General features: G+C 43.6%; 1 protein-coding gene across 1 annotated transcript; it reads left to right on the top strand.

Moving 5' to 3' along the window:
* The first annotated feature begins 208 nt into the window (after nucleotides 1-208).
* Nucleotides 209-2,524, top strand: LOC109704875. Its single transcript, XM_020225654.1, has 7 exons — nucleotides 209-516; nucleotides 689-936; nucleotides 1,149-1,361; nucleotides 1,462-1,554; nucleotides 1,640-1,738; nucleotides 1,824-2,128; nucleotides 2,292-2,524. Exons 1-6 carry the CDS (start codon nucleotides 240-242, stop codon nucleotides 2,121-2,123), a joined length of 1,230 nt encoding a protein of 409 aa, XP_020081243.1. The 5' UTR covers nucleotides 209-239; the 3' UTR covers nucleotides 2,124-2,128; nucleotides 2,292-2,524.
* Nucleotides 2,525-13,591: the final 11,067 nt, after the last annotated feature.

Here is a 13,591-nt window from a genome sequence, read left to right as displayed (position 1 = left end):
CAGCTGGAATAGAAAAGATATAGAACCAATGATGGTTGATGCAGTTTCCACACGAAAGAAGAGAAAACGAAGATCATAAAAGAATGAATACATATTTGTTGATTATGAAGACAAGATGGTTTTGTATATGACATTTTTTCTCTTATATGCAGATATATTTATTTTTGTGTGTGAGTTTTATTTATTTTTGAATGAATTTTCACTATTATATTTTAATAATGAACTAAATTTCTTGTAATATGTACAGAATGCAGCCGCCAAAATCACGAAACGGGAATGATTTTACTTCTAGAGGAGACAAGCTTACGTTTATACCACCGGGTTCATTGGGTAAAGGGCGCGCACAATTTGGTTTAAGATCTTTCAATTCCTTACGACCATCGACGTCACAAAGTGTAGGAACTGCTACTATACCATCATTTGAAACTCCTCTTGGGCAATTAGGCAATATTTCGCTCCCTCAAGATTTTGAGCCTATGGAAGAAACACATATTGAAGAAGAATCAAGGGAAACCGGTATAACTTCTCTCCTTTTGTTTTTACATATCTGTTTATCTTTATGCGTTTATTTAATCTTTATGCGTTTACATGTATGTCTACTCTATACATCATCTTTTATTTTATCATTATGTGTTAACATATAATGGTTATTGCTAATGCATATTTTTGTTTTTTTTCCTATTCTTAGATTCTACAAGTGTTGCAAAGAAGCGAAAGGTGCGAGGTAGAAACAAGTGTAAGGAAGTCGCAAAGTTGAAAAGTGGAAAAAAGCTAAATGTGAAATTCTACAATAAGCGTGTTGTTGGAAAGAATCATAGGGTATTTTCGAGGCATCTAGGAAGAATCATACGTGATCGCAATATTTGTCCACTTCGTGTGCACTCATGGAAGGAAATTGGGGATGAAGAAAAAGAACATATGTGGGCTGCAGTGACGGTAAAACTATTTAACTTAATATCAATTTGAGTTGACAATTATTCCACCACATTATACATATTCAATTGTTGTAAAAGTATAATTTTGGATTTACAATTAGTGATCTGCTTATAAATTTATTAGTGACCTGCTTATAAATTGAAATAGCATATAAGTTTGAATTTATAATTATAAGTTTTATAAACTTATATAAATATGATTTCAACTTGAAGGATAAATTTGAGAATACAAAGATGGAGGATTTTCGTGAAGATATCCTAGCGCATATGAATGATTTGTGGAACAAATGGAGGGGAGATTTGCATCGCAAATATGTAAAACCATGTAGTACTATACAAGAGACTCTAAGAAATATTCCTGAAGATATTAATCGGGAGGATTGGGAGTGGTTAGTAAAGGAACATTTCTCAAGTAAAAAGTTTATGGTATGGTTTTTTTTTCTTTTCTTTTTCTTTTCTTTTTTTTCTTTTCTTATAGTACATTCTACTATTATTTTGGGATTTATTTTTTCTTCTATATAAATAGGCAGCAAGCAAACGGAACTCTAGTAATAGGGCAAAGTTAACAATGCCTCATCGTACCGGTAGTAAGCCAATTCGACAAGTTATTTGGAAAAAGGTAATGAAAAGTTAGCATTATACGTTTTTGATATTTTAATTCTTTCATTTATTAATGTTATTTGTGTTTGATTTATGTACAAAAGGGAGGTAAAGTCGGTCAACCACCAAGCTTAGCAACTATATTTTTTGAGACTCGAAAAAAGGGTGACAAGTTAGTTGATCAAGATACTATAAAACAATATGTACGTGGAACATATTCTTTTATTAATTTAGTTTCATCACTTTTAATGCATTATCAACTTACTATTATTTTTTTATTTCTTGAAGGATAAAATTGTTGATGCTACTCAATCAAAACCATCCTTATCCAATATCGAGTTAGTTGAAGAATGTTTTGGGCCACAACGTCATAACCATATTATTTGTCATGGTGGTGGCTTAAAGCCTAATGACATGAAAAATGTTGAAACTAGAGCTGAACTTCAAGCTAAACTTCGTGAAACTCAAAGAGAAAATGATTCGCTTAAGAGCCGTATGGATGAAATGGAAGCCGAAATAAGAATGATTAAGGAAATGTTTCAACGCCAACATTCCAATGGTCCACCTCCTCCTTCATCCGAAGGATAAACAATGTAATCTTATTTATATTGATTTGCAAAATTTTTGCAGGTTTATAGTGGTAGACAAAAGTTGTTTTAGATTTTATGAGTTGTTTATTTGCTATGTTGTTCAAAATCTATTTGCGTGATTTACTTTTATATTGTTTTAACTTTTACACCATTTTCTATTTTGTAGGTAGTTCATCGTGATTTTTAGGACAAGAAAAGACGATGAATTGCAAGCTCTCTTTTTTGTTTCTAAGCGGACCCATTTTGGAGAAATGGTGATAGTTGTTGACTATATATGTAATGATGATATTTTGTTTTCCTTTTGGTGAATGTTGACTATATATGTAATGGTGTGATGGAATTGAAACTATATGTAATAGATGAATGTTTTGGACAAAAATATGAATATTGTGGATGCTAATTACTTCAATTATTAATGAAGTTTTATTATACATCTAAAAATTGTGGATTTGTTGTAAGCTTGTTTATATGTGTGTGTATATTTGTATTTATATTATTGTGTATTCCAAGTATTTATGTGATTAAAAATAATAATTGGTTAAAAATAAATTATGATCTCAAATGCAATATGTATATTATTAACGACAGGGAGAGTGGTCGTTGTTATATAATCTTCTTTTATAGCTTGTGAAATGCTTTTAACGACCGAATATGTAGTCGTTAGTTATAATAACGACGAAATGTTTGGTCGTTATTAACACAATGAATATGATAATTATACTTTTCATAATATCTGTTACGATGGTAGAATTGGTCGTTAATGTAAAATAGAGTAGTTACTAATGTTACTAAATAACGACGACAAATGATTTGGTCGTTAGTGATCTATAACGACCGGCGGTTGATTTTGGTCATAACTGTTTTTAACGGCGGAAGCTTTTACGACGGGTCACGACGGTTAAATTGTCCGTCGTTATTGAATAGTAACGACGGAATTATGTGTTTATAACGACGGTTTATCCTTTCGTTAAATAAAGTATTTCGTGTAGTGGGTCTAGATGGAGAAAAAGGCTACCAACCTCTAAGAAGCTCCAATCCAAGCTCAAAGGGTGAAGATCTTCTCCTTTCCAAGCTCCAAGTCCAAGCTCCAAGCACCAAAGAAGAAGAGAGGATGGGGAAGATGCTCCAAGTCCCCTAAAAGCTCTCAATCTTCTTCTTCTTCCTTCCTTCTTCTCCTTCTCCTTCTCCTTCTTCTTCTTCTCTTCTACCAAGGGGGTGGAGAGAGTTGAGAGAAGAGAAATGAGGAGAAGAGAGGGTGGAGGGGTCATATAGACCCTCTATTGTAACAAAATCCTGTGAGGCCCCTCAAAAAATTAATATTACCACAGCCCGGTCTGGGCAGTTTTCGCCCAAAGGGACCGGTCTCTCCCCAGCAGGGACCGGTCTCTCGCTGCGAACCCGAAAAACCAACGTTCGGGAACCGGTCTCTCCCTGCGCGGGACCGGTCTCTCACGCGTTCGGGGACCGGTCTCGCCCGCTAGGGACCGGTTGCCTCAAGGCTGCCGCAGCACTGCTCACTGGGGGACCGGTCTCTCCTTCCAGGGACCGGTCCCCGAGAGTAAAAACTCTCAGGTCTTGTCCAGAATTCCAGTTTTTGAACTTTTTAGGTCGGAAAACATTCTACAACCCTCCACCAAGTGTGGAAAAGCTCGAAATACATCCAAACACTCGAACCTCGCAATTTGCAAAGGTCCAGTGCGTCACATTCACCCCTCCTAAAAAGGAGTTTCGTCCGCGAAACTCGGTAGCATACGCCGTACCTCAAGACTCCATCTGAAAGAGATGGGGATAGCCCTCCTGGAGCGCGCTCTCCAACTCCCAAGTGGTCTCGCGCTCGTCGTGGTTGCTTCAAAGCACCTTCATGTAGAGAATTTTCCGGTTCCGCAATCTTTTTACCTCGCGAGCCAAAATCCTCAAGGGTTGCTCTTCAAAGCTCAAATCATCCCTCAGCTGCAAAGGTGTAGCATCCAACACGTGAGCCGGGTCGTGGATGTACTTCCGAAGGACCGATACATGGAATACATTGTGTACACCCGATAGGTTTGGCGGTAGGGCGAGTCGATACGCTACCGGGCCTACACGCTCCAAAACCTCATACGGTCCGATGTATCGGGGGCTCAACTTGCCCCGGATTCCAAATCGTCTAATTCCTCGAGTCGGCGAGACTTTCAAGAAGACGTGATCTCCAATCTGAAACTCCAAGTCTCGTCGCCGCATGTCAGCATAACTCCTCTGCCTACTCTGGGCCGTCAACAGTCGCTCCCGAGCAATACGAACCTTGTCCTCTACTTCCTGGAGCACATCTGGGCCTAAGGCCAATCTCTCGCCAACTTCACTCCAATGAAGCGGCGACCTACACTTCCGTCCATAGAGTGCCTCGAATGGTGCCATCTTGATGCTTGCTTGATAACTGTTGTTATAAGCAAACTCGGCCATCGGTAGATGCTGCGACCATCCTCCCTGGAAGTCGATCACGCAGGCTCGAAGCATATCCTCGAGAGTCTGTATCGTACGCTCCGACTGCCCGTCACTCTGGGGGTGGAAAGCAGTGCTGAAATCCAAGCGCGTACCCAGAGCATCCTGTAAGCTCTTCCAAAAGTGGGATACAAAACGGGGGTCTCGATACGATACTATAGAAGTAGGTATCCCGTGCAATCGCACAATCTCGTTCAAATATACCTGCTCGAGTCTCTCACCAGTCCAAGTAGTGTGGATAGGTATGAAATGTGCCGATTTCGTCAATCTATCCACAATCACCCAAATAGCGTCATGCCCGGCCTGTGAGCGCGGCAATCCCATCACGAAATCCATGGTGATCTTTTCACACTTCCACACTGGAATCGGTAGGCTCTGCAACTTTCCCGCAGGAACTCGGTGCTCAGCCTTCACCTGTTGGCAAGTCAAACATCTAGCAACAAACTCACCAACATCCTTTTTCATCCCGGGCCACCAGTAAAGCAACTTCAAGTCCTTGTACATCTTGGTGCCTCCCGGATGTATAGCATACGGTGCTCGGTGTGCTTCTTGAAGAATGTCTTCTTTAATGCCCAAGTCCGCCGGTACACAAAGTCGTCCGCGGAAACGCATCAATCCGTCACCGTCTAAAGTGAAGTCGCCGGTGCAACCATCAACCATCTTAGCTCGGATCATCTCCTAGTCGGAAGCTTGCTTTTCCTTAATCCTTTTCAAAAGTGTAGGTTGCACCACCAAAGTCATCAATCTCAAAGGTGTATTAGGGGCCACCACCTCCAACTCCAACGCTTCATCTGCTCGATCAACGGCGGCTGAGTAACCACAAGCATCGCTAAGTTCTCAGTCGATTTCCGACTTAGCGCATCCGCCACCACGTTAGCCTTGCCCGGGTGGTAAAGAATAGTCAAGTCATAATCCTTGAGTAGCTCCAACCATCTGCGCTGCCTCAAGTTCAACTCCTTCTGAGTGAAAAGATACTTTAAGCTTTTGTGATCCGTATATACTTCGCATCGCTCGCCATAGAGGTAATGGCGCCATAGCTTCAATGCAAAGACTACGGCCGCCAACTCCAAGTCGTGAGTGGGGTAATTCCTTTCATAATCCTTCAATTGGCGTGATGCATACGCGATCACTTTCCCGTCCTGCATCAAAACACAGCCCAATCCATTAAAGAAAGCATCACTATAAATCACATACCCTGCTCCAGCAGTCGGCAAGGTAAGGATCGGGGCAGTCGTCAATCGCTGCTTCAACTCTTGAAAGCTCCTTTCACAAGCATCATTCCAAATGAACTTAGTTCCTTTATGCGTGAGCCTCGTGAGGGGAGTAGATAACTTTGCAAATCACTAAACAAACCGTCGGTAGTAGCCGGCCAAACCAATGAAGCTCCGTATCTTGGTCACACTTGTCGGCCTCGGCCAATCCTTGATAGCTTCAATTTTTCTCGGGTCCACGGCTATGCCTGATCCTGAAATCATATGGCCCAAAAACGCCACCTCTCTAAGCCAAAATTCACACTTTTTCAACTTGGCGTAGAGCTTCTTTTCCCAAAGCACTTGAAGTACAAGTCTCAAGTGTTCCTCGTGATCCGCGTCACTCCGGGAATACACTAAGATGTCGTCGATAAACACCACAACGAACCTGTCTAAGTAAGCTTGAAAACACGGTTCGATTTCAGATCATAAAAAGCTGCCAGGGCATTAGTAAGCCCAACGAGCCATAAGATAACTTCATAATGTCATACCGTGTTCTAAAAGCCGTCTTCGATACATCCTCAGGTTCTGATCCGCAACGTGATATCCGACTTGAAGTCAATCTGGAATATACACAAGATCCCCCTGGACGTTGAGTCAATAGATCATATAATCTCGGCAATGAGATACTTGTTCTTATCGTGACTTTATTAGTTCAGGATAGTCCCCGCACAATTGGACTATTTCTAGGAAGTGATCCATCCTTCTTCTTGACAAATAAGACGGGCTCCCAAGGTGACACACTCGGTCGCACAAAAACCCTTACCAGAAATCCTGCAACTGTGGCCTTCAGTTCCTTCAATCTGCCGTGCGTACTATAGGCGTGGCCTTTGAGATCGGGTAGTCACGGGGACGAGATCTACCACAAACTCATCTCCCTATCAGAGGCATGCCTGGAAGCTCCGTAGAAACTACGGTCTCCAAACTCCGGCACTATCGGGAAATATCCTGCCAATCCTAGGGGCGTCATCACACCCCGCAACACAACAGTACACAAGTAGGCACGCAGCCCTCTACTAATCACGCCTAGCTCGCCAGGAGCTAAATCGCATCGCAAACACAGAACTCATCGGCATCCTCGTACACAAACCTCCGCCTGCCCCCCGCTCTCTAAACGTCAGCCGTTCGATCCTGTGCATATCGATGGTGGCGTAGTATCTTAGTCCACCATCCATGCCCAACACTACATCAAACTCCAGAGTTTATCAAAACGCTAACAAGTCCACGGGCTATGATCTCAAATCTCCAACCCGAACAGGGGCCAACTGGCAAAACTCTGCGAATATCCAAATAGTGATCGAGTACCGTAACTCCGTCCTGGATGGCAACAAGGATGCAAGTGTGAATGCCATGGCAATCGGCAAACAGCCGGTCAATGAATGAAGTGCCGATCTCCGGTATCAAACAAAAGCTATACTCGAAATACTATAAAGTAAAATGATACCTGCGACCACATTCTCGCTTGGGCTCGCCCGCATCCTCAGTCTGGGCCGCGTACATGCGGCACGGCTCGGGCTGTCGTGACCAGCTCCGCCTGTCGCAGAACTGCGGCCGTCCTGCCTGTGATCCAGAAGACGTCCCCTGGCTAGGACTGGCGATGCTGGGTCCGCAGATGGCGCTGCAATAGGACTCCTCGGGCATCGACTGTGGCCGCTCCTGGCCACACAAAGAAGCACTTGCCACACGCTGCGTGACCTGCCGGCGGTAGTTGAGGAAGCCGCTTTTCACAAGTCAGCAGTGGGGGACTGGCGACGTCCGGTCCTCCTCGCTGGGTAGACGGCCGCGTCTCGCGACTGTCCGGCTCCTGGGGGCCTCGCGCACACAACCGTGAGGCGTCTGACTCCCTATGACCGCGGGCCTTGCCCTTCCCTTTCTCCAGGCTCAGTCGCGACGCTCTGCAGATCCGCCGCTGCCTGCCGTCCACTACTAAAGCTCGATCCACCAACCTCCGCGGTAAGGTTCTGGAGGTTGACGGACGCACCAACCGGAAGATAGAAAGGCCAAGCAAACCGCGCTCAAAGATGCGGGCACTTGTCCTTGTCGTACCTCACAACACGGTACCACAGTGTAGTATCCGGGAGAAAACTCGCCTCTCGTACTCAGCCACCTGACACGCTCATCCTGGCCAAGCTGCGCAAATGCCTGCTCCATCTTCCTCTGACGCTGGTAGAAAATATGGTGCGCCATTAGAAGCTCCTTTGAATCGTTCCAAATGTAACAGCCAGCAATCGTATTGGGGTTGTCCTGGATACCCAACACCACGATAGGCTTGCCGTCCATAAATGTGGTGCGAGCCAAACTCTAATTCCGCTCCTGCCACAGGAAGGTGTCCCTGAAGAGCTTCTCCATGTGGCATTCACCACTTCTCGATCAATCAGTGTCGACGTTCTCATTGCCTCCAAACGTCCTCGCTGCACCTCCTAAATCTCACTAAGGCGATGCCATGAGCCGATCCCGCCGCTCCCTCGGCCATCCACGGGGAAAAGCTGGCTCCATGTGGCCGGTCTCTGAACTGGTAGTGGCCTGCAAACACCTCTCCCGAGTGCGGTCGCCGTGCCAGCACGTGAAGGAACTGGAGCGCGGGGAACTGGCGGCCCGATTGCGACGTCCACCAGCGGTGCGGCGGTGTGGGCCCGTGGGTCCTCTCCTCTGAAGCTGCCGCCTGCTGAAGTAGGAGGTTCCTCGAGATGCTTCCATCCGCCGCCTGCACTGAGCCACCTTAGCCTGTCGTTGTCTCCGCCGCCGTGTCTTACATCAGTGAGGCCTGGCACATCAGTCACGACCTCAAACTATGATCCGGAAGTAAGCGAGGTCTCGACCCTCCTTCACGATGTGCCCGGCATCATCCGCCCCGGCGACTAGGGAGCGTGTAATCGGCATCGTCACTACAAAGCATGAAAAGCGCCAAGTTAGTAACACACCTGCATCCCCCAAGATTAAAACCCCAAATCATGCGAAAGTAAGGTCTTCCACCGATGTTACTTTCGCCGCTAAACGTAACCTCGCGAAGTTAGAGCCAATACACTGCCGATCAAAAGCTCTAACTTTTTTAGAGTTGTCATAAACACCGAATCACAAATACTTTCGCTCACAAGTCAATTAGACCCTCTCTCACGAGCCTAATTCCTATATCCAACCACCTAAGGTTCACTATGGTCCACTAAGACTCAACCTAGGCTCCTTGATACAATTAATTTGTCACGCCCCGGACCGCAGGGGCCTTTCCCGGTAGCGGCCCAGAACACCGCCATATGTCAACACATATAAGGCGTCTACAGTAAGCACAGAAGTAAAAGCAAAGAAAATAATAGCAAATAGGATAGTTAACAACTAAGTGATATCAAGAGCGAGTAAAAGTCCTATCAGCATCTACAACCAAAGTATAGAAAGATAAAATAACACAATAAAGGAACAATAAGTACTCAAAATCTGCCCAAAGACAAAAAAATGGTGGTTCTACACATATACGGGTCAACTCTCAACCTCGTCACAAATAAAAACATCGAGAGGTAGAACCACCTAAACTCTGTCTCTGCGCTGAATGGGCTAACTCGAAGCGACGCCGACTTCCAAGTCCTACCTCTCCGGCGTGAAGGCTCTGAGAAAGAACAAAATATAACATGAGGGCTGTAGAAACTATAATTTTATAAATTCCCAGTGGCAATTACCTGACGCCAGGAATCATGCACCACTAGCCCCAAAAGAAAGTGGGATAATCAAAACGATAGCAATAATTGAGTAATTTGCAACTATGAAAGCCAATGAATGAAATACTAAAATATTACTTGCGATTAAACTGATGAGCATTTATGTAATGCACAATTACCTGTCATGAAGAGTAAAATTCTCTACTTAAGCCATAAATACCTGCATCATGGTTTGCTTAAAATGAAATTATGAGGATATCCCTTAATCGTGCACATTGTTATATGAATGCAATTAAAATACTGCCTTCTATCCCCGCATACTACATATATGTATGTATACTCCAAAGTCCAAACCTACGCTAGAAGGCAAGTCCGAAGTAATCCCAACTTACCAAACTCTCTTTATTTAGTATGATTATACAAGACTCATACGTGTTGATTTCATTTCCAATTAAAGGACGATCACGCAAGTGGTAGTCCAGCCTTGTGCCGCTCTAATGCCTGTGTACCTCAACATCCCTACTGCTTGAATGTTCTGTGCCCACTCGAGCCTCCGTAGCTTTCAGTACCCCAGCACGAGCGGAACATAAGTAAGCGTAGGCTAAACTCCGGAGTCTGCTGCTTGTAGGGAGGCGACCTCTACAAAGCAGTGTGCGAAATGAGCACAAATAGCAAGCAAGCGTAGTCCAACGTCTCAGTATTCTCAATCCTCATGTCTCTAAGTGTGTCCCAACACTTCATTTGCTTAGTGCCCCTTATGCACTTAAGCTTCACAGAACAGACAAGCCCAAACTTGTTCTAGTGTCCATTAACAACATCAAATACCGAAATGATACCTGACCGGGACTAATGCCCTTTATGACATTGTCGCCAATTCTTCAAAATAGTCCAAGTTCTCAAACCCTCTCATAGCTTCTAACATTCCAATATGTCACAATTGATATTAGGTTAAATGCCATGAAAGCAAGGTCCCTTTAACATACATAAGGACATCGGTTCCCAATCATAAATAGAAACTAAGTTCTTATATGCATGCACTCTATACCACATAAGGGGTCTAAAAAATTTCACTATACATAATATATGCATCGTAAGCATTCTAAAATTCATATAAATACAATTAACAAGGAAATGCAAGAATTTCCTATTTTACGAAACATATTTTGCCAATATGAGTCGTTTTCTCATATCATAGCTACGGTCAAAAACCACCGAACCCGTCGAGTAGGCGCCTCGTTTTCGCCGAACAAAGTTTCCCCTGAGTCTCGAAAATATCCCTAAGAAGTATTGAGCGCAAGATATACGGCATTACGACATCATATAATTCAAACATTAACGCTAGAAGCAAAAGGGTCAAATCTGCAGCCTCAAGAGAAGAATCTCTTCAAGCTCTAAAATAGACTAGAACCTTTCCACTCCAAACCCAAGGAAGGTTCTAAACGCAATCAATCTAGCTCCCAAAAGCCCGTAAGGATCACAAGAAACCCTCAAAATCAACCCTAAAACCTCATTTAGTTTTCCAACAAATAAACCTCAAATCTAAAGTCTAGATGGAGAAAAAGACTAACCAACCCTAAGAAACTCCAAATCCAAGCTCAAAGGGTGAAAGATCTTCTTTCCTCTTTGCAGCTCCAAGTCCAAAGCTCCAACACCAAAGAAGAAGAGAGGGGGAAGATCTCGCAAGTCCCCTAAAAGCTCTACATGCTTCTTCTTCTCTTACGCTTCTTCTCGCTCTTCCTTCTTCTTTCTTCTCTCTTCTAACCAAAGGGTGGAGAGAATTGAGAGAAAGAGACATCAGGAGAAGATAGGGCTGGAGGGTCATATTGTCACGCGCCCGAGCTCCGCCAAATTTGGTACGGATTCGGCACGCGAACAGAACCGCCGAACGGACTAGAGCCCCCGCCTAACGGTTCTAACGGCGTCCAATCTATAGCAATGCAATACAAAAGAGGTTCCAAACAAGAACTGTATTCAACAACAGATTGTGCATAAGTATCAAAAACATAAAATGCTAACTACGCTAATTCACAAGCAATACATCTCAGAAGTTCACCTTTACAATATACATTAAGCGTTTAAATTGATTACAACTTATACCTTTTACTACAATTTTGTTTTCATATCATACTAATACGCTCGAGCTTTACCTCAAGGGTATTGGCTATCGTCGGTCTCAGTGTGGGCGCTATCTACGGAGCTACGCCATGTCTCTGCGCACCGCGCCGCTCGCTGTGCACCTGTACCCGAAAACAACACGGGGGTGCAAACTATATAAATATATGTTCGCCAGTGGGTACGGCCACCACAAGAGAAAGAGCCTCTACCCACCAGGTCAAAGGAGGCAACAGTAGTTAGTTCAACAAATAAATAGATAAATATTTGATATGCAACAAATAAAACCATAACCTTGCTTCCGCTGCTGATGCAATATGCAATACCTGATAAATCACGAAGTAAGAATTACTTGATTTACTTTATATCATTAACGCGTTCATTGACTTGTAGGTCCGTTCTTTCTTTGCTTAGCTAATTCTCCGTTCATATAGGCTATTCGTCTTATTCTTTATCTTCTTTGTCAAATTATGCCTGCATCAATGGCGGATTTTTCGCTAAGGTATTTAGCCTTAGGCCATCTATGCCACTCGACTCGGTCTTTGAGTCAATCATCCCGAAGTACCGCGTCCAAGTCAGGCTCGAGTGAAGGACGTCTCACAAACACCACAGCCTTAAGCTCCACGCGACACTCAGTCCATAAGAAGGTGAGAGGAGAACCGCGATACCCTGTGACCCTAAGTCGCTCAATGCTTAACGGTGAGGAGAACCCCGTCAACCCGTTAGCTCAGACCGGGAGAGGAGAACCGTCGATCCCGTTGATCACTACCCGGGAGAGGAAGAATCGCGCATCCCGTAGTTCGCGATTCACGTTGTTTCATGGCATACCGGGCAGAGAAAACCGTCGATCCCCGTTGAATACACTACCGGAGAGGAGAACCGTCAATCCGCTATTCTGATTCTATTCTGCCATTCAGGCACCATTCCTAGGGATTCCGGAAATCACTTTCACAACTTAAAAGTTTACTCTTTACCGGCTATGTCGACAGACCTTTTAGGTCTAATTCCATTCACTTCGGCTAGTGTCCTATTCCCACTATAATTCATCAACTAGTTTACTTTTTACTGAATGTCCTCTTACATTCATAACCTAAGGTTCATTTACAACTAGTTTCATGTTCTTTTCACCTAGATTTACGACTCTAGTTACTAATCAACCTATGTTCAATGACACCTAGGTTCATTTCATGTCCACCTAAATGTTCAATTAACACTAGGTTCATGCCACTCGATCTATTCATTATCTCTCGTATCCCACGCCTAGGATTATAATTTGCACATTTTCCTCATTAATTTTGTTGGCCGTCAAGATTATCTAATCACTGATAATTATCGAGCATTCATATAGCTTACTATAGTACATTTCACTTTCAATATATTTTAGAACATCATGGAATCAAACCTTTCACTTTTATGTGGCAAACATATGTATCTTTAGGGCATCTATGTTCACATTTCCATGATCTTACTATGCCCTTGGCATTTACAACGGTTCAACATTCATATACCATATGTTGCTCCCCATATAAATTGAGGCAATAATTATTGCATTTAGCTTTCATGTTCATATATCGACATTAATAATGTATCTAGCACAATCTACAATAATTCCTATGCCTTACATGTTCATTATCTGTTTTACCCATTATACATCATCTAGCATTAACCATAATGCCAATCATATATGCATCAAAATGAAAAACACGATTTCTGTTGGGCATGGAAGTAACCTAAATACTTCGGTTAAAGCACACCACCCACCTTTATTTGATACCTGAACCGCCGAGATAATCCACTTTCCCGGCCTTCCCAGAGAATCGCGACCACGCGCTCGCACCGTGCTGACAATTGATGCCGAAAACGCCTTTTGGGGGATATTTTGCGTAGGCTCGACGGATTGGCCGAACGACTTCGGCCAAAACGCTTTTGTTTTTACCTTCAAATTAGGTTACCGCGAGCCAATTTCAAACTTAGGTCCTCAA

The sequence above is a fragment of the Ananas comosus genome, unplaced genomic scaffold (genome assembly GCF_001540865.1).
Source record: "Ananas comosus cultivar F153 unplaced genomic scaffold, ASM154086v1, whole genome shotgun sequence".
Taxonomy (NCBI): Eukaryota; Viridiplantae; Streptophyta; class Magnoliopsida; order Poales; family Bromeliaceae; genus Ananas; species Ananas comosus.
Note: the sequence above shows the minus strand (reverse complement) of the source record. Positions and strands in the feature narration are given on the sequence as shown.